The sequence below is a fragment of the Mus caroli genome, unplaced genomic scaffold (assembly GCF_978045245.1).
Source record: "Mus caroli unplaced genomic scaffold, Mus_caroli_1 scaffold_15, whole genome shotgun sequence".
NCBI lineage: Eukaryota > Metazoa > Chordata > Mammalia > Rodentia > Muridae > Mus > Mus caroli.
This window is the reverse complement of record NW_028227270.1, coordinates 55,126,619-55,149,466: the sequence shown is the minus strand read 5'-3', so window position 1 is coordinate 55,149,466 and position 22,848 is coordinate 55,126,619. Positions and strand designations below refer to the sequence as shown.

Below are 22,848 nucleotides of genomic sequence, written 5' to 3'. Positions count from 1 at the left end.
AGAGTAAAGGGCTGGAAAAAAGTTTTCCAAGCAAACAGACCCAAGAAGCAGGATTGAATAGCCATTCTAATACCTAATAAAATAGACTTTCAACCAAAATTAATCAAAAGATTCGGAGAAGGACATTCCATACTCAAAGGAAAAAAATCTACCAAGATGATATCTCAATTCTGAACATTTATGCCCCAAATACAAGGGTATCCACATTTGTAAAAGAAACACTGCTAAAGCTTAAATCACACACTGAACCCCATACCTTAATAATGAGAGACTTCAACACCCAACTCTCACCAATGGACAGGTCATCCAGACAAAAACTAAACCAAGAAATAATGAAACTAACAACACACATTATGAATCAAATGGACCTAACAGACATCTATAGACTATTCCACCCAAACACAAAAGAATATACGTTCTTCTCAGCACCTCAGATCCTTCTCCAAAACTGACCACATAGCCAGTCGTAAGACAAGCCTCAACAGATACGAGAAAACTGGATAACTCCTCTTATCTTATCAGAACACCATGGATTAAAGCTGGTATCCAACAACAACAGACACACCAGAAAGCTTATGCACTTATGGTGTGGCAAGAAGAGAGAGGAGTAGAGAGAGAGATTTATAACAGAATTATTTCTTGTTACTATGATGTAATTCCTAATACCTCCTTTTCAAACCATCTTCATTCATTCATTTTATTAAGTGATAAAAACAACCATGTCCTTAATGGTAACCTGGGTATTTATTTTGTCTTTTATGATTTGCATGGCTTAACTGCTAAGTCTATATATTTCTCTGTTAAAATCATGGAAAGAGAACTTCAGACCAATTTTGCTTATGAATATCAATGCAATAATACTCAATAAAATGCTCATAAACTGAATCTAGGAACACACCAAAAACATTTTCCATCAAATCAAGTAGGCTTCATCCCAGTGACACAGGGATGGTTCTATATATAAAAATCAATCAATGAAATCCACCATATAAACAAACTGAAAGAAAAAAAAAAAACACATGATCACCTCATCAGATAATGAAAAAGCCTTTGACAAAATTCAACATACCTTCATATTAAAAGTACTAGAGATAGCAGGATACAAGGCACATACCTAAACATAATAGAAGCAAAATAAAACAAGGCAATAGCCAACATCAAATTAAATAGAGAGAAACTTGAAGAAATTTCACTAAAATCAGGGACAAGACAAGGCTGTCCACTCTCTCCCTATCTACTCAATATAGTGTTTGATGTTCTAGCCAGAGCAATAAGACAACTACAGGAGATCAAAGGGATGCAAATTGGAAAGGAAGGAGTCAAAGTACCGTTATTTTCAGATGATATGATAGTATACATGAGCAATCCCAAAAATTCTACTAGAGAAGAACTACAGCTAATAAACACCTTCAGCAAAGTGGCTGTATACAAAATTAACTCAAAGAAATCAGGACCCCTCGTATATACAAGTGATAAATGGGCTGAGAAAGAAATTAGGGAAACAACAACCTTTACAATAGCCACACATAATATAAAATATCTTGGTGTAATTACGTCTAACCAAGCAAGTATAAAACTTATATATAACAAGAATTTCAAGTTGCTGAAGAAAGAAACCGAGGAGGATATCAGAAGATAGAAAGATCTCTCATGCTCATGGGTTGATAAGATTAACATAGTGAAAATGACCATCTCACCAAAAGCAATGTACAGATTCAATGTAATTCCCATCAAAATTCCAACGCAACTTTTATAGATAGTGAAAGAACAATTTTTCAACTTCATATGGAAAAATAAAAAATCCAGAGTACCAAAAAAATCCTGAACAATAAAAGAACATTTGTAGGTATTACCACCCCAGAGTTCAAGCTATATACTACAGAGCAATAGTAATAAAAACTCCATGGTATTGGTATAGGAACAAACAGAGTGATCAATAGAATCGAATTGAAGATCCTGAAATAAACCCACACATCTGTGGATACTTGATTTTTGATAAAGAATGCAAAAACCATACAATGGAAAAAAGAAAGCATCTTCCAACAGATGGTGTTGGTCTAACTGGATGTCTCTATATAAAAGAATTCAAAGAGTTCCATATCTATCACCCTGTAAAAAACAAGTCAAAGTGGATCAAAGAACTCAATTTAAAACTGGATACATTAAATCTAATAGAACCGAAAGTGACAATAGCCTTGAATTTATTGGTATAGGTCACAACTTCCTGAACAGAACACCCATGGCTCAGGCTCTATAATCAACAATAGATCAATAGCACCTCATGAAACTGAAAAGCTTCAGTAAGGTAAAAACACTCATTAGGGCAAAACTGCAGCCTACAGATTGGGAAGGAATCTTCACCCACCCTACATCTAATATCCAAAATTTATAAATAACTCAAGAAGTTAAACACCAACAACCCAAATAATCCAATTACAAAATGGAGTATAGAGCTAAACAGAGAATTCTCAACAGAGGAATCTTGAATGGGCAAGAAACAGTTAAAGAAATGTTGAAAGTCCTTAGTCATCAGGGAAATGGAAATCAAAAAGACTGAGATTCCATCTTACAGAATGGCTAAGATCAAAACCTCAAGTGAGAGTTCATGCTTGAGACTATGAGGAGAAAGGGGAACACTCCTCCATTGCTTGTGGGAGTGCAAATTTATACCATCTCTTTGAAAATCAATCTGGTGATTTCTCAGAAAACTGGGAATAGTTCTACCTAAAGACCCAGCTGCACCACTCCTGGCTATATACCCAAAAGTTGTCCCATTATACCACAGGGACACCTGTTCAACTATGTTCACAACAACTTTATTCATAATACTCAGAAACTTGAAACAACGTAGATGTCTTTCAACTGAAGAATGATTGAAGGAAATTTGATACGGCTATACAATAGAATACTAAACAGCTATTAAAAACAAAGACATCAAGAATTTTTCAGGCAAATAGTAATTAAGAATATCATCCTGGGTAAGTTAACCCAGTCCCCAAAGGACATGCATGGTATGTACTCACTTTTAAGTGGATAGTGGCCATAAAATTAAGAATACTCACACTACACGCCACAAATCCAAAGAAGGAAGGCCCTAGTGAGGATGCTTGAATTTCACTTAGAAGGGGGAATAAAATAGTGGTAGGAGGCAGATGGAGAGAGAGAACTGAGTGGGAGAAGGGACAGGTAGGGAATGGGGGGAAGATTAAGGATCAGTTGTGGGGAGAGACAGGCCAGATGGTCAGATGGCCATAAGAATGAGTGGAAAACTAGGAAGGGGTGGCAGTGTGGGGAATATCTAATAGGTGAGGCTCCCAAGAATCAACGTGAGTGACCATAGCTGAGATTCACAGCAGTGGGGATATGAAACCTGAAGAGGCCACCTCCTGTAGCTAGGCAGGAACCCCAGTGGAGTAACATGGTCAACAACCAACCCACCCACAAAACCTTCAACCCAAAATTTTATGTCGCCTACAAGAAGTGCAGGGATGGAGGATGGAGCAGAGACTGAATGTCAACCAATAACAGGACCAACTTGAGACCCATCCCATGGACAAGCAACAATTCCTGACACTATTAATTATAAATTAGCACAATTGTTCTTACCTTTACGCCTTGAATGAGCCCATTCATGAGGAATGTGTGTTGAGGAAATGTTTCATGTAAAACCTATAAAAGCAAACAAACATTAAGACATATTCAAATACAAATTAAAGGTGAAGATTTTATACTTTATTATTGGAAGGCTAAACAAATAAGATCAACTGTAAAGTCAAATATTAGCTGTAAATGTCTTATAAAAGACAAACAAATGAGCAAATTCCAGGGCTACGGAGTAAAACCTTGTCTCAAAAATAAAATAAACATCTTGAAGACATGAAAAGGCAGTAACATAATAAAACACTATGCAAGAACCAAACAAGGTAAGCCTCAGCACTCATAGGTGCTTTTGTCATAAATTATAGCTAAAGGAGTAGCCAATAAATATTTTTTTTTCTACAACATAAGTGTTTATTCCCAAAGGATGATATAAAACTCAAGGTTGAACTCATGTTCATCACTTGAGGGTAATCCAGAAGAAAAAAAAAATCAAGCTTTAAATACGCATTACAACAATCCTAATCTAGCTTGGAGAAAACTCAAAAATAGCTTTTAAGGAAACATTTTTGCCCAAATACAATGATCAGCACCTAATCAAAGATAACTATATAGTTCCCATATATATATATATATATATATATATATATATATATATATATATATATATATATATATATATATGAAAAGAAGATACTATAAGTAATAAACACCAAAAAGTCAATTTAAGGGAAAAAATTCCAGTGACTTGTGAGATAGCTCAGCAGTTAAGAGTACCTGATGCTCAGCTATTTGATGGAACACACGGCCCCCAATGGAGGAGCTAGAGAAAGTACCCAAGGAGCTAAAGGGGTCTGCAACCCTATAGGTGGAAAAACAATATGAACTAACCCCCCGAAGCTCGTGTCTCTGCATATGTATCAGAAGATGGCCTAGTCGGCCATCAGTGGAAAGAGAGGCCCATTGGTCTTGCAAACTTTATATGCCTAAGTACAGGGGAACGCCAGGGCCAAGGAGTGGGAGTGAGGGTGGGGGAGGAGAGTGGCGGGGAGGGCATGGGGGACTTTTGGGATAGCATTGGAAATGTAAATGAAGAAAATACCTGATTAAAAATAAAGAAAGAAAGAACAGATGGGAAACCAAGAGTCCAAAAATGAAACATTAAAAACAAACAAACAAACAAACAAAAAAAAACGAGTACCTGATGCTCTTTCAGAAGATCCAAGGCTAGTTCCCAGTAGCCAAATGGAATAATTTACAACTGACTATAGCTCTGCTTCAGGGGCTACGACACCCTTTAAGGTCTCTGTGGGCAGCTACACTCTCATGCACTTGCTACACTGACACATATTCACAAATTATCTTTTTTAAAAAACCCTCACTCTGCACACCTTCCGAACCAGAGAAGAGTCAGCCTCCAGGGAGGACTCTGACCCCAGGATTCAGGCGAGACCGCCATCTTGTATCCTGGGTCTCTCTGAGGCTGGTCCACACAAGAGAATACACGGGCTGCAGAAGCAACAGAGCTTCTTGAACGGGGTCTCTTAAGGCCTTCATCTTCAGCCAGGAGGTGGAGCTGGGCTCCACATCTCTGTGCACCTTCCCTGCCAGAGGTGAGCTTGCCTGCAAAGAGTGTTCTGGGACTCAGGTGAGAGTTGGACTCCCAGGAGTGCTGACAGAGGCTAACAGAATCACATGTGGAACAAGCTCCAGCCAGAGACAGCTTGAAATTAACACCAGAGATTACCAGATGGCAAAATGCAGAAAGGCATCATCAGAACCCAGTACTTCCACCACAGCGAGTCCTGGATACCCCAACATACCGGAAAAGCAAGATTCGGATTTAAAATCATATCGCATGATGCTGGTAGAGGATTTTAAGAAAGGCATTAATAACTCACTTAAAGAAATACAGGAGAACACTGCTAAACAGGTAGAAGTCCTTAAAGAGGAAACACAAAAATCCCTTAAAGAATTACAGGAAAACACAACCAAACAGGTGATGGAATTGAACAAAAACATCCAAGATCTAAAAATGGAAGTAGAAACAATAAAGGAAACCCAAAGTGAGACAACTCTGGAGATAGAAATCCTAGGAAAGAAATCAGGAAACATAGATGAGAGCATCAGCAACAGAATACAAGAGATGGAAGAGAGAATCTCAGGTGCATAAGATTCCATAGAGAACATCGGCACAACAATCAAAGAAAATGCAAAATGCAAAAAGATCCTAACTCAAAACATCCAGGAAATCCAAGACACAATGAGAAGACCAAACCTCAGGAAAATAGGAGTAGGTGAGAATGAAGATTTTCAACTTAAAGGGCCAGCAAATATCTTCAACAAAATTATAGAAGAAAACTTCCCAAACCTAAAGAAAGAGATGCCCATGAACATACAAGAGCCTACAGAACTCCAAATAGGCTGGACAAGAAAAGAAATTCCTCCCGAACACATAATAATCAGAACAACAAATGCACTAAATAAAGGCAGAATATTAAAAGCAGTAAGGGGAAAAGGTCAAGTAACATATAAAGGTAGACCTAGTAGAATTACACCAGACTTCTCACCAGAGACTATGAAAGCCAGAAGATTCTGGACAGATGTTATACAGACCCTAAGAGAACACAAATGCCAGCTCAGACTACTATACCCAGCAAAACTCTCAATTACCATAGATGGAGAAACCAAAGTATTGCAGGACAAGACCAAAAACCACACACGAATGCAGCCCTTCAGAGGATAATAAAGGGGAAACTCCAACACAAGGAAGGAAATTACGCCCCAGAAAAAGCAAGAAAGTAATCCTTCAACAAACCTAAAAGAAGATAGCCGCAAGAACAGAATCCCAAATCTAACAACAAAACTAACAGGAAGAAAAATGTCAAAACAACAAAAAAGAAATTTTTAAAAAGTACAAACACGCATGTGTGCGCCCGCACCCACACACACCCTACAAAGTCTGTTTTGTGTTGACTAAATATTCCTGAACATGGAGCGTGCCTTAAAGTGTAGTTGACCTACTCAGTGTCACTCCATTGGAGAGAACTGACTTTCTCTCTCTAAGCAAATATTCATTGGAAATAGCTTCTTGGTTAGGAATAGAACTTTGTACCCATTTCCCTTTCTCTGAGCTTGGATTTGTGTCTGGCTCAAGTTTGTTTAGATATTGTGTATGCTACCCTCTTCCTCTAAGGCTTAGGGATCTATGCAGAAAGTAAGACAGAAAGATTGTAAGAGCCAGAGATGATGGATGACTCCAAGTAAACTGAGTCTTCCAGACACAATAGGGCTAATGCACATATGAACTCACAAAGACTGTGACAGTATATTTTATTAATACCAAAAAAGCAAATGCTTGCTATGTGCAATGTATTGATAGTCTGATTAAACCAGGTCACCAGGAACATGTTGATGGACATCTCAGTCTGACAATCATAAAATCTGTAGACATGTTGTGAAAACTACAAGTATTCATGATCAGAGTACTAATAGGTATTCTGAAGTACCAACAACACTCTCTGGTTACTTAACCAAGAATGCGAGATTTCAACTCTATTGATCCTCTGATTTATAAATGAACTCTGCTGGAACTTTAGGATCCTATGGTTTTTTGACAGAAAAAGTAGAAAAAGGAAATGAAGCTTTCGATTTTCTTAAAACAAGAATATCAACGTGGTCGTTAAAATCAATTACAATAGCATGGCACTGTTACAATATTTTAATAAAGCACTTACAGTAAAAAACAAAACAAAACCCTATCCTCATCAATGTTGATAGTTAAATAAATGTATGAAAAAGTAAAATATGTCATTTAAAACAGTATACCAAATCAGGTTACCTACAAGACATTAGTAAGACAATCTATTGGATCTATTAGCCAAGATAAAAAAAAAATTGATGACACAAAATACAAACAAGGTTAGGAGCAACAGAAACTCTCATGCACTATGAGTGGAAATACAAAATAATAGAGTTACTTTATAGTTTATTATAAAGCTAAACATACATTTAGCATATGATCCATCTATCATGTTCCTTGGCATTTGTACAGAGGATTTGAAAGTGAAACTACACAAAAACCTTTCCACAGATTTCTGGTATATTACTAGTGCTGAAAGACAATGAGTTATTAATTAAAGGTAAAAAAACCAAGCCGAACCAAAACAAAACCTATAAATGCATACTCCCAAATAAAAGAAACCAATCTGAAAAGGCTGTATTCTATAACACAATGTTCTAAAAAAGAAACATCATAGAGAATAGTAAAAAGATTACTGTTTTTCATTGTCATGTGAACTGCCACTATAGTAGCTGATTTTGATAAAGGTGCTTTACAAGGGTCATGGCTGTAGAATACAGAAAATCTTTCTACCTTCCTCTCTTTTTTTTTATGAAATTAAAACTTTTAATAATGAAATTAAAATATATTCACATTGTATTTCCAATCTTGGTATCTAAGCTCTACTTTTTTCTATTGAAAATGATGGTGAATCAAAGTTATTAGAAAATTCTTTCAATAGCAAATTTCATTTTTTGAAGGATGTATAACTCTTTAAAAAAAAATAGAGGGGGGCCAACCAACAAAGAGAGAGCTTGACCTACCAGGAGTTCTGATAGCACCAGGCTCACAGGAGGTCTGCCATAGCCAGGCTCACAGATCAGGTGCTCCAGACCACCTCCCACATCCAGAGACAGCCTGACCCAAGGAGGTGCATCATAACCAGGCTCACAGGAGGGGGCAGACTCCAGTCAGAGATAGTAAGGCTAGTTAACATCAGAAAAAAACAGATGGCATGAGACAAGCTCAAGAACCAATGCCATTTGGCACCATCAGAACCCAGTTTTCCCACCACAGCAAACCCTGGGTATCCTAACACACCTGAAAAGCAAGAATCTGACCTAAAATCCCATCTCATAAAGATGATAGGGGACCTTAAGAAGAACATAAAATAACTCCCATAAAGAAATACAGGAAAACACAAACAGATGAAGGAATTGAACGACATTTTCCAGGATCTAAAAATGGAAATAGATTCAATAAAGAAATCACAAAGGGAGGCTACCCTGGAGATGGAAAACCAAGCAAAGAAATCAGGAGTTACAGATGCAAGCATCACCAAAAGAATACAAGAAAAATAGAAAGAATCTCAGGCATAGAAGATACGCACAGAAAATACTGACACAACAGACAAAGAAAATACAAAGTAGAAAAAAGTTCTTAACCCAATACATCCAGGGAAATCAAGACATAATGAAAAGACCAAACCTAAGAATAATAGGTATAAAATAGAGTGAAGATTCCAAATTCAAATGGCCAGGAAACATCTTTAACAAAGTCATGGAAGGAAACTTCCCTAACCTAAAGAAAGACATGCCCATAGGGCTGGAGAGATGGCTCAGTGGTTAAGAGCACTGACTGCTCTTCCAGAGGTTCTAAGTTCAATTCCCAGCAACCACATCGTGGCTCACAACCACCTGTAATGGGATCTGATGCACTCTTCTGTGTGTCTGAAGGCAGCTACAGTGTACTCATATAAATAAAAATAAATAAATCCTTAAAAAAAAAAAAAAAGACATGCCCATAAATGTACAAGAAGTCTATAGAAGGCCAAATATCTAGGACTAGAAAAGAAATTTCTCCTGTCACATAATAATCAAAACACCAAATGCTCAGATCAAAAGCTGTAAGGGGGGAAGGCCAAATAACATATAAAGGCAGACCTATTAGAATTACACCAGACTTCTTACAGAGGCTCTAAAAGCCAGAAGATCTTAGACAGAATCATGCAGACCCTAAAAGAACAATACAATAAAAGAGTGTGAGAAACCACAGAAACTATACAAATGCTTGGAGATGAAACAAAGATCATTGAAAAAAAAAAAACTCATAAAACAAAAGCAAAGAAGAAAAGACTTGCTAGACACAAATAAAAATGATAACTTTTCTGGGATATGCCTAAGTGGGCTCTAAGAGAAATGTTTCATAGTTTGTAAGAGCAAATATTAAAAGTTTAGATGATAGGAGTCCTCTGGAGGAAGCCAAGATGCCCTTCCTGAGCAGCCTGCTATCCAGTGGGACCTCCATTCTCCCTGCACCTCTCCTTCCACCTTCATCAGACCTGTGAATTCTGAACCATATAGGTAAGCTTCCTGTCTTAGTCAGGGTCTTACTGCTGTGAACAGACACCATGACCAAGGCAGGTCTTATAAAAAACAACATTTAATTGGGGCTGGCTTACAGGTTCAGAGGTTCAGTCCATTATCATCAAGGTGGGAGCATGGCAGTATCCAGGCTGTCATGGCACAGGAGGAGCTGAGAGTTCTATGTCTTCATCCAAAGGCTGCTAGTGGAAGACTGACTTCCAGGCAACTAGGGTGAGGGTCTTAAGCCCACACCCACAGTGACACACCTACTCCAACCAGGTCACACCTATTCCAACAAGGCCACACCTACAAATGGTGCCACTCCCTGGTCCAAGAATATACAAACCATGACACTTCCCTTCTCCCACTCATCTTCCCTGCTTGGTGAGTTATCTGGGCATGCCAAGCTGCCCTAAGCAGTCTGCTAGCCCAGGTGAACATCCATTCTCCTGCCACCTTCTACACATTTTTGTTAGACCTGTGCCTCCTGAACTATACAGTCCTATGGATCCTGAACCATAAAGATGTGCAGATCCAGAACCATACAGCTAAAGGATACCCATCAGAGGCCTGATAAATCGGGACTATTAAGGTTACCCCTAACTCACCCAATATCTACTACTACAGGAAAATTCAGGGACCAAAGCCATCAAGATGGCTAAAGGCCCTTGGAACAGCACAATCAGCAAAAGCCAGGACAATATGACACCTTCAGAACAGTTACCCTACAGAACACAGCATGCCCTGGATATCCTAACACAACCTAAGCACAAGAAAATGACCTTAAAGCCAATCTTATAAAGATGATAGAGGCCTTTAAAAAGGAAACAAATAGATAACTTAAAGACACAAAGGAAAATGCAATCAAATAGGTAAAGGAAATAAATAAAACTGTTCAAAACCTGAAAACGGAAATAGAAGCAATAAAGAAAACACAAACTGAAGGAATTCTAGGAGATGGGAAACCTAGAGGTGTAAACAGGAACAACAGATGCAAGCATCACCAACAGAATATAGAGGATAAAAGAGAAGCTCAGGTGTAAAAGATACAATAGAAGAAATTGTTACATCAGTTGAAGAAAATGTTAACTCTCAAAAATTCCTAACAAAAAACATCCAGAAAGTCTGCCATACCATGAAAAGTCCTAACCTAAGAATAATACAAATAGAAGAATGTGAAGAGCTTCAAGGCCCAGAAAATATTTTCAACAAAATCACAGAAGACTTTCCTAATCTACAGAAAGAGATGCCGCCAGGCGTGGTGGCACACACTTTTAATCCTAGCACTTGGGAGGCAGAGGCAGGCGGATTTTTGAGTTCGAGGCCAGCCTGGTCTACAGAGTGAGTTCCAGGACAGCCAGGGCTATACAGAGAAACCCTGTCTTGAAAGAAAGAAAGAAAGAAAGAAAGAAAGAAAGAAAGAAAGAGAGAGAGAGAGAGAGAGAGAGAGAGAGAGAGAGAGAGAGAGAGAGAGAGAGAGAGAAAGAAAGAGAAAGAAAGAGATGCCTAGCAACAGACAAAAAGCTTATAGAACACAAATTAGACTGGACCAGAAAAGAAAATCCTCCTGCCACATATAATCAAAACACAAAATCTACAGAACAAAGAAAATATTAAAAGTGACAAGGGGAAAAGGTCAGATAACATATGAAGGCAGACCTATTAGAATTACACCAGACTTCTCAACAGAGACTATAAAAGCTAGAAGGGCCTGGAAAGATATCTTCAACCTCAAAAATAAACACAGATGCTAACCAAAACCTAATCACCAAGATGGGGAAAAACATATTCAAGACAAATCCAAATTTAAACAATATCTATCCACAAAATCTAGCACTGCAGAAAACTAGAAGGAAAAGTCAAACCAATGAAGATAACTACATCTAGGAGAACAGAGGAAATAAGTAATTCCATACCAGGAAAAACAAGGGTCTCTGTCTCTCTCTCTCTCTCTCTCTCTCTCTCTCTCTCTCACACACACACACACACACACACACACACACACACACACACCACCAACATCAAAATAATAAGAATACCTCTCAACATTGATGGACTCAATTCCTCAATAAAAAGACACAGTCTAACAGGATCTATCATTCTTCTGCATACAAGAAACATACCTCAGCAATAAAGGCAAACATTACCTCAGAGTAAAGGGCTAGAAAAAAGTTTTCCAAGCAAACAGACCCTAGAAACAAGCTGGAGTAACCATTCCCCAGGTGGGTATACTCAGGGAAGCCACCACCCAATGCAAGGAGAATGGGAGGGAGGATAGGGTGAAGGACTTTGGAAAGGGGTGACTAGGAGGCAGGTACTGATCAGGATATAAGGTGAGTAATTAAAAAAAAATTTAGATCACAACCTAATGACATACCTCAGGAAGACCAACAGAGTCAATTATTAACCTGGACCCTTGGGGCTCTCAGAGACTGAACCACTAACCAAAGAACATACACTGACTGGACCTGGGCCTCCCTAAACATATGTAGCAGATGTGCAGCTTGACCTTCATGTGGATCCTGAACTGGAACAGAGCTATCCCAAAAGCTGTTGCCTATAAGCAGGATATGTTCTACTAGTTGGGCTGCCTTGTTTGGCCTCAGTGGGAGAGGAAGCACTTAACAGAAACTTGAAGTGCCAGGGATGGGGGATACCCAGGGAGGTCCCCATCTGCTCAGAGAAGCAGGGAGATGTGGCAAGGATTGTGGGAGTGGGTAAATGGGAGGGGGCAGTGAGTAAGAGGTAAAGTAAAAAAAAATTTTTTTTTAATTAAAAAATAAGGCAAACTAATTGACTCTAGCTGCATATGTATCAAAAGATGGCCTAGTAGGCCATCACTGGAAAGAGAGGCCCATTGGACACGCAAACTTTATATGCCCCAGTACAGGGGAACGCCAGGGCCAAAAAGTGGGAATGGGTGGGTAGGGGAGTGGGGGGGGGGGGGGAGGGTATGGGGGACTTTTGGGATAGCATTGGAAATGTAATTGAGGAAAATACATAATTTAAAAAAATGCACTATTTTGGACATCATTTTCAATATATTTCTTTCTAACTTTTCTATTTTTTCTGTCTTTTTGGAAATAAAGAGATACAAGAAAATGTCTCATTAGTAAAATAAAATGAGGCATATAAAAATAGATAATAAAATAATAATTTACCTTCCAAAAAAAATAAGGCAAACTAAAATGCAGTAGACAGCAAGAAACAACAAAGATAGGAACTAATAAAGACTATCTATATGTATGTATGTATGTATGTGTGTGTATGTGTGTATACATATAACTTAATAAAAGAGTAGTTCTTTGAAAAGAGATATAATACTGGCAAATTCTAGTTAAATGAATGAAAAGAAAGAATAGACAAAAATTACTAAGAATAGAGATGAAAAGGCATGTTGCAATAGGCTATAATGAACTGTAAGGGGTTTTCAGGAACTTTAAAAAATTACATTTCAATTAGCTGAAACAAATCTAGAAAAAAAAATGTGGATAAATTCCTAAACACATGTAATCTCCCAAAATTAATTCATGTGTATGGGGAGATACAGGCCATGAAAACAAAAGGGGACCATGAGGGGGAAAGAGTTTTTAAAGGAGATCAAAGACCAAAGGGCTAGTGAAGGAAAAAGATTAATAGCAACGAGATATATATGGAAAACATTACTTTTATACTGGCTAGTTTTATCTCAACTTAACACAAGCTAGAATCATCAGAAAGGAGGGAGCCTTAACTGAGAAAATGCCTCCATTAAGATCAGGATGTAGGTAAGTCTGTAAGGCATTTCCTTAACTAATGATTTTTCAGGGAGAGCCCAACACATTATGGGTGATGCTACCCCTGGGCTGGTTATCCTGGATTCTATAAGAAAGCAGGTTGAGCAAACTATGAGGTACAAGCCAGGACTTTGTATGCTGATTTGAAATAGTTGAATGAAAAACTAAGTCACAACAAAATAAAAATAGGGCCCTGTTAAAAGGTCAGAACGTCCCAAAGACGTTAACTACTTGGAGGATTTTGAAGTTTATAAATTTGGAATTTTGGTATTCTTTCTTCAGTTTTTCATTCTTCACTGTTCTCTGGTCTACACAAACACATACATGTATGCATGCACACAAACAAAATAGTAATAATGAAATATTCTCTAAAAATTCATGCCAAAGTCTTCTCTAAGACTAACCGGCTAATGTCTACCCTTTAAACTTGTGTATATTCAAGACTTAACTATGAGACAAAAATTGAATTCATGAAAAAGACCTTTCTGCTATGGCAAAATAATGACTACGAAGAGAGCACTATTAGTGCTTTTGTTTGTTTTGTTTATATTTTGAGAGACAGGATTTCTTTGTACAGCCCTGGCTGTCCTGGAACTCTGTTGATCAGGCTAGCCTTAAACTCAGAGTCTATCTGTCTCTGTGTCCCCAGTAGCATATACCATTACATCTGGCCTATTAGTTATTTTTTAAAATAACTAAAGACAACTGAAACTTAATTTCAAAGACATTTAAAACTTATCCTAGGTGTTATTAAATAATTCTTAAAATCCGTACCATTCCACATCCCACCCCTGATCCCTGCATCTCTTCTTTGGTACTTGTTTGATGATATATGCGTACATCAAACATCTTAGTTCTTGTCAAATATATATGTGGCTAGAGAGATAGCTCAGCAGTTAGGAACACTGCTGCACTTCCAAAGAGCCCAGGTTCAATTCTGAGTACCTACACTGTAACTCACAACCACCTGTAACACCAGTTTCAGAGGATGTGATGTGTCTCTCACACTAGGCAAGTCTCCAGAAGTAGGCATGCAAGAGGTACATAGATATACATGCAAACAAAAGTCATATACATAAAAATTTTTAAAAGAAACAAGTTTTTAAAAGGACATTCAATATTTGATTTAAAGAAATGGCTGTAGAGGGGCTAGAGAGATGGCTCAGCGGTTAAGAGCACTGACTGGCTCTTCCGAAGGTCCTGAGTTCAAATCCCAGCAACCACATGGTGGCTCACAACCATCCATAATGAGATCTGATGCCCTCTTCTGGGGTGTCTGAAGACAGCTACAGTGTACTTACATATACTAATAAATAAATAAATCTTAAAAAAAAAAGAAATAGCTGTAGAGAAGTTATCAAAACCAGGCATATGTTCATTTTTACATTCATCATTATAAAGTACTGACCAATTTTCTATTTATTAGGTCCTTAAATCAAAACCCATTAACATCCAAATAAAGAAACACTTTCAACAATGTCTTGTATTTCATATACACCATGTCTAAAGGTACAGTAGTACTTACAGTCAACATTGGAGTTGTTAACAGGCCCCACGCAAAGAATTCCAAGAAGATGACAATAGCAGCATGGTAAACACTTGGGTGGCCAAAACCTTGTAGCTGAAAAGGAAAGAAAGCTGTTAAAAAAACATAATAAACATAAGAAAGTATCATCAAAGGCATGAAGAAATATACAAACTTTGAACCACCTCTATTACTTAAAATAAAACCACACTGGGAACCAAGATACGCTATGCATTGGTTATTTTTCATCATTGTGATAAAAGTCATGACCAAAAGCAACTTAAGAAAGAGTTTACTTTAGCTTACAGTTGCAGAAAGAGTCTATAATGGCAGAAGGTGAGGGGTAGGGAGGGAAGCATGAAGAAGGCAGCTGAAGCAGATGGCTGAGAGATTACTGCAAAGAGACTACCAAGACAATTCTCATCTGTGGTGGTTTGAATTCACTTGGCCCATGGGAAGTGGCACTATTAGGAGGTGTGGCCTTGCTGGAGGAACTGCATCACTGTTGCAGCAGGCTCTTAGTGCTCAAGCTCAGCTGGGTGTGGAGGAGAGAGCCTCTTCCTGGCCGCCTACAAAAAACAGTCTTCTCCTGGCTACCTTCATAATAAGATGTAGAATTCTCAGCTCCTCCAGCATCATGTCTACCTGCATGCTGCCATGCTTCTCACAATGATGATAATGAACCTCTGAAACTGTAAGCCAACCGTAATCAAATGTTTCCCTTTATAGGAGTTGCCTTGGTCATGATGTCTTTTCACAACAATTGAAACCTCAAGACATCACTCAAAACACCACTATTCCACTCTCTGGCAGTCCCACAGGATCACAGCCATTATCATAATGCTAAATACACTTAGTCCAACTACAAAAGTCCAGTATTCTTTAACAGTTTCAACACCATTTAAAGTCCAAAGTCAAAGCCAGGAGTGGTGGCACACCTTTAATCCCACCACTGGGGAGACAGAAGCAGGCAGATCTCTGGGGTTACTGTTAGGCCAACCTGGTCTACAAAGAAAGTTCCAGGGCAGCCAGAACTACAGAGAGAAACCCTGTCTTGAAAAACAAGCAAGCATAGCCCGGCGTGGTGGCGCATGCCTTTAATCCCAGCACTCAGGAGGCAGAGGCAGGCGGTTTCTGAGTTCGAGGCCAGCCTGGTCTACAGAGTAAGTTCCAGGACAGCCAGGGCTATACAGAGAAACCCTGTCTCGAAATAAATAAATAAATAAATAAATAAATAAATAAATAAAAACAAGCATAACAAAAATTCAAAGTCTCCTTTGATACTAAAGGTAATTTCTTAACTGACTCCTTATAAAATAGAAAGGCAAATTACACACTTCTAACAATGGCATAGAACATACAGTTCAATCCTTCCAACAGAGAGGAACAAAGCAAGATGCAAACTCACCAAACCAAACACAACCACATCCTGTAGCTCCATGTCCATTAACACAAACTTTAGTTTCAAGGAGTTTGGCTTAGCCCCTCTAGTTTTGCTGCCTGAAATCTCTACAACTGGTCTTAAGGCTCCATCATCTCCAATAGCTCAGTGTCTGCAGTGTAACTCAGGCTTCTTGCACAGCTTCACTCAATGGCCTCTCTGGGCATCCTGGCCTCTTACAGACTTCCTACAGCAACTCCAATATTACTACATATTGCCTGGCCTCAGCAGTTCTCTGTAGTCATGGAGGAAGAACCCAAAATGACCTCACTCTGGTATCTTTCATACTTCCAAAGCCAGTACAGTGTGGCTTATACTGCTATATTCCTGCTAATTCTACACTGGTTTAGAATGAACCCTTCTTTCCCTTTGACTAAATTAGCTACAAGTTTTGTTAAGTCAAAACAATTGCTTTCCAGGAGCAAAACAAAACAAAGCAAAAACCCTAGGGCAATGGTTCTAAACTTGTAGGTCACAACCCTTTAGGGACTGAAGGACCCTTTCATAGGAGTCACCTAAGACAATGGGAAAACACAGATGTTTATATTATGATTCATAGTAATAACAAAATTACGGTTATGGAGTAGGAATGAAAATAATTTTATATGGGCTGGAGAGATGGCTCAGTGGTTAAGAACACTGACTGTTCTTCCAAAGGTCCTGAGTTCAAATCCCAGCAACCACATACCATCCATAATGAGATCTGATGTCCTCTTCTGGTGTGTCTGAAGACAGCTACAGTGTACTTAGATATAATAATAAATAAATCTTTTTTTAAAAAAGAAAAGAAGAGAAAAGAAAAGAAAAGAAAAGAAAAGAAAAGAATTTTATGGTTGGAGATCACCACAACATGAGGAACTGTTTTAAGGGGTTGCAGCTTTAAGGATGAGAACCGCTGCTTCCTTTCAGGAATTGGAAGCTTACTGAGAAGTAGGTGTGGGGTGGGGGTGGGGTGTATTGCCCTCAGGGTACCCTTCTCAATGTTCCAAGGAGAGCAGAAGGCCTCTCCTTAATGGTACTAATCTCCTAAATTTTACTCCATCACAAACCTTTGTTATAAAGTTAGGCTTCCTGGTGCTCCTTTTCAACTTACTATCCCTAGTTCCTCTTTACACAATTATTTTCTGAAGGATTTCTAATAAATTTATGACTTTTTTCAATTTATCATCTAGCTCCCTGGAATGGAAGTACCCTCAAAAAGTTAAATGGTCTGCTTGTTATCTTCACTGATCCATCCCAAGCAGTTATTCTGTAAAGGTCAGTAGTATAAACTGAAGACATGTCCACTTCATAATAAGGCTTAGGGGAAGGTGGTGTGAGCTAAAGAACAGCTATGAAGTTCAATCCTAATAGGAGATAAATCTTAGTAGAACTATCAATATATGCATGCACTGGCTGTAACCACCTGGTACCACCTGGTCTCTTAGATAACTTAAGCACACAGACAAGAATTTGTTCAAGAATAAAAAATCTGTTTCTTCTATAAGACATTGACCAGCAAAGTGTCCTGAGGACTTACGTTTGTATCTCTAGTTTGTTGTGTTTCTAAGTGGAATAGTAGGCCTTTTCTATGGAATAGAGAGACAAAGCAGCTTTAGAAGTAGCATTCAATAAAGGACCAGTATTGTCAGCCACATAGATGCTTGGTCATCATGCAAGTGATATTAATTGTGCAGTTGCTTCTTTTAACTCTAGGTTTACAGATGAACACCATTATAGCAACTCACTTATAAATTTGTCTAGATATAATAATGTGAACAATTTGATACTTCCTATAGTATATTACCTTAAACCTGTCACACCACTGGGGATTACAGAGACCTGACCAAGATGCTCACTAATAACTGTTCTGTCCAGTGCCACAGAGATCACTGAACTTCTGAGACAGCTAATGTTTGTCTTAAAGATTATTCCTTCAGAGCTAGAGAAAGGACCCAAGGAGCTGAAGGGATTTGCAGCCCCATAGGAGGAACAACAATATGAACCAACCAGTACACCCAGAGCTCCTTGGGACTAAACCACCAATCAAAGAAAAAACATGGTGGGACTTGTGGCTCTGAGGTGCATATGTAGCATCAATAGATCATCAATGAGAGGAGAGGCCCTAGGTCCTGTGAAGGTTCTGTGCCCCAGTATAGGAGAATGCCAGGGCCAGGGATGGGAGTGGGTGAATTGGGGGGGGGGGGAGATAGGGGATTTTTGGAGGGGAAACAGGGAAAGGGGATAACATTTGAAATGTAAATAAGGAAAATAATTTAAAAAAAAAAGAGCGTTCCTTCAAAGGGCCCTCAGCAAGAAGCTTGGGGGAGGAGAGGGGGTTAAGGGGGACAGGAAACTACATTGTCTTATCCAGCTATCACATGCATCTTCAAGTGTTTTGTTTCTTCTCTCAACCTGAGATTCTGCTTTATGAAGTTCATTAAAATGCAGACATGTGGCTGCAATGCTGATTGAATATAAAAACAGACACACTGTAGTGGTTCATACCTGTAATTCTAGCACTTGGGAAGCTGAGACAGTAGAATTGTAAGTTTGAGGCCAGCTTAGACCACCATGCTATTTCTTTTTTGTTGTTATGTTTTGTTTTTGTTTTTGGTTTTTTTGGTTTTTTTCAAGACAGGGTTTCTCTGTGTACCCTGGCTGTTCTGGAACTCACTTTGTAGACCAGGCTGGCCTCAAACTCAGAAATTCGCTTGCCTCTGCCTCCCTAGTGCTGGGATTAAAGGTGTTCGCCACCACGCCCGGCTTCACCATGCTATTTCTAACATTTCTAACACTTTGAAAAACAAAGCAAAACCTACTTTATTGTTTATTACCATTGTACACTTATATATTATCAATTAGAAATTATTTATGTTAAAAATATCTCTCCTAAAATGTAACCATGTATTTTGTATTTTTAATATAATATGTACCATTTTTTTTTTAGAATTTCATACATGTTTACAATGTATTTTGAGATTTGCCTCTTAACTCTTTCCAGATCCACCCCAAGTCCTGTATTGTTTCCAACTCTGTGTCCTTTATTTTAATTTTTGTTTGTTTGGGGGTGGGGTATTCAGCTTGTGCTTTCGCATCACAGTTCATCATTAAAGGAAATCAGTAAGGAACTCAAACAGGGCAGGAAACTAGAGGCAGGGGCCAATGCAATGGGCCTGGAGGTATGCTGCTTACTGGCTTGCTCCTCACAGCTTGCTCAGCCTGCTTTCTTATAGAACCCAGGACCAACAGCTAAAGGATGGTTTCAGCCACAATGCACTGGACCTCCCCTCCCCCAATCAATCACTAACTAGGAATGCTCTATAGACTTTCCCACAGCTGAATTTTAAGGAGGCATTTTCTCTTTTGAGGCTCCCTCCTCTGTGATGACTCAAAACTAGCAAATATGATTGATCCCTTGTCAATTTGGCACACAAACACATCACTTTTCAATTAGAACCTTTCCTTTCTTATTTATCCCTATATGGCACATTAATGTTAATATTTATGAAACATAAATAACTTTAAACTTACACAGTCCTTACAAATTCAAACACATTAAAAGTTCAGTCTTTTTAAAATATCCAATCTCTTTAAACATACAAAAAGTTTTAAAAGTTAAAAGTATTTCAATTGTAGGTTCCTAAAAAAAAGTCAAAATTAAGTTAAAAATACTTTCTTAAAGAAAGAAGAATCAGGACATGATCACAATCTGAATTAAGCACATAGTCTAACAATGTAGATCTGATGCATCCAATTATCTGGGATTCACTCACAATCCACTGGGCTCCTCCAAGAGTCTTGGGTCATTTCTCCAGCTCTCTGCAGCACGCAATTTGTCTTTTAGGCCCTGGCTGGCTCCATTCCGCTGCTGATGCTGTTCTCAAGGTAATTCCAGTGTACTGACATCTCCAAAACTGAAGGGCAGGGGGCTCTTGCAGCAACTGAACTGCAATTTTACAAGTAGCCTCTCCTAGGCTATCTTCAAAGACTCCAGCCCTGCCACACAGTGCCAACCCTCAGCTGCTCTTTAAGACACCTTCATACCTTCAAAACAAGCTTCACCTAAGTAACTACCAAGTTTGGCTGCCAACACAAGGTACAGCCTTGGCCATATCATGTCTGGAATAAAGCTCTCAGAAACACTTCCCATAAGATTTCACATCAATGACACTCTTCCTCCTCCTCTTCCTCCTCTTTTTTGCTTTGTTGACCAAGCTGGCCTCAAACTCACGGGGATTCACCTACTTCTCCCTTTGGGGTGCTGGAATTAAAAGCATGTACCACCATAGTCCAGCTGCTGCTCTCTTTTCTTTTTTTCCAACTTAATTTTTTATTGATTATTTGGGTATTTTATATAATGTACCCCCATCAAATTTGCTTCCCATTCCTCCCTTGTGACGTTGGCCAATAAAACAGAAAAGCAAAACAAACCCCAAGTCCTATTTGCATTGCCTATATACTCAACAAAGCATGATCAACCCCCCAGTGGCCAGCCACTTAAAGATAACTGAGTCCCACACACCACTACCACCTCAAGCCATCAATTGTGAAGAGCTACATTTCATCACTTTTATCACAATTTTTAAGGACTCACTTCAATGGTTTCCTGTCTAGACTGTTTATTGCGGGGGGGATGAGTTTGCCACAGAAGCCTTCAATGTTTCTCATTCTCAATTATGAGTTTGCAGTCATTGACACTACTGCAAAAGAAGCTTTCCTGGCCATAACAGCCAGTGGCCGCATAGATCATGAAGTTCCACATGGTTTGCGGAGGCAGCACAGACATGGACCTTAACATGACATTGTGCAGCAGCATGACCACAAACAGCAACACAGCTCATGGCTGAAGTGGGCCACAGACACCAACAGAGCACTCTGCAGAATCATGAACCACAGACATCAACATGCCTTCTACAGCAACAGGAATCACAAACACCAACATGAACCCCAGCAGCAACATGGACCACCAGACTACCGACACCAGGATGACCATGAACATCAAGGAGCCCCAATTCTAAAAATTAATCATTCTCCATCTTGGATATCGTACATTTGCTCAGAGCTAGGGTAATTGTGCACTGAGCAGTGTGTTAGGGGGCAGAGCCTGCACTAGCTCCAAGCTGCTGAACACTACCCAACAACAATGTGCAGCCATACTCCCACACCTGTTGCCTCCTAGCCATGGATCTAGTTTCCACCTCTCTCCCTCTGCTCCATTCCACCTTATCCACCTCTCCATTGCACTTCAATTTATCAAAGTGGCATTGCAAAATGCTGTGTGTGACACAGTATATTTTTTTTGCCCCAACAACTTTACATGCAAATACTATTGATTTGGTTCAAAATTTCTGGTTTCTGAAGCACTCCTCTTAGATATCCTGATGTTGTCCAGAGTCAGGGTAGGGCATCCTGTAGCTAGGCAGGGCGTGTGGGAGCAAGATCGACAGAGTTCCCAAATCAGTTGGCACAACTCTCTGTGCTTGTAAGAAACAAGCAGCACCACAGCCCAGAGCTCTCCTCCCCAAAGCAGGGCGAGCAGTGGGGACTGCAGCAGCAGCAACAGCAGCTACCCAACAGCTACCCAGTACCCAGCAGCTACCGGTCCTAGCCTGAACCTACTCAGAAACAATATTCTCCTTTTTGTAAGGTTTTTTTTTTTTTAAGTACTGCAAATATGATTACAAGTGTGGAACCAACCACTGGAGTGTGGTCAACCTACCAGATGAAACACTCAAAAGAAAATAAGACTCTCCATTTCACCTGAAACCAATTAACCAATCATATCAATTGAACCTGACCTGGGGCAGCATCTCTGGTTCAGTTGCCTCCTCTTACTACTTTTCCTTGTGCCCTCAAATCTTTGTTAACCTTCCACTCACTGATCTTTCTACATTTACCCAATACAGCACTGAAAAGCTTAAAAATAACTTAAAAATCACTGCCATCTGTGGACCTTTTCACAATATAACACTGTGGCTGACTTCTAAGGCTGAAAATGTATGCAGCTCTGTGGCAGAGCAAATGTTTAGTCTGCAGCGAGGCCTTTGCTTGAATCACCAGCACAACTTAAAACAAAAAGTAAACTGTGGAAGTCTGTTATCGCTACTTCCTATTCTTCCTGTTGCTCAGCAACCTGTTCTGACCAACAGAAGTGAAGAGAAATAACAGACTTGTGAACTTAAACATTTTGAGTTCCCATGTGGGAAAATGTCTTGTATCCACAGGAAGGTAAGAACATAGAAGACTTTTTCCATTAAAGCTTACATCAGCAACCATCAAGCTGCCACACTTTGCAGATGATGAGCTAAGATGGCTTACTCCTATCAAACTTCCAGAAAATGTGGAAACACAAGGAACTCAAGCAAAAGGAGCAGAATCTC

At 39.1% G+C, this 22,848-nt stretch overlaps 1 protein-coding gene across 1 annotated transcript in view; it reads right to left on the bottom strand.

Annotated features, from left to right (window-relative positions):
• The window catches only part of Slc71a2 (solute carrier family 71 member 2), a 53,576-nt gene that overhangs the window by 18,435 nt on the left and 12,293 nt on the right, over positions 1–22,848 (bottom strand). Inside the window, exons 2-3 of the mRNA XM_021180063.3 lie at positions 15,046–15,141; positions 3,607–3,669 (exon numbers count right to left, since the gene is read on the bottom strand). Of these exons, the coding sequence (XP_021035722.2) occupies positions 3,607–3,669; positions 15,046–15,141 (159 nt within the window). The remainder of the gene's footprint in view (positions 1–3,606; positions 3,670–15,045; positions 15,142–22,848) is intronic.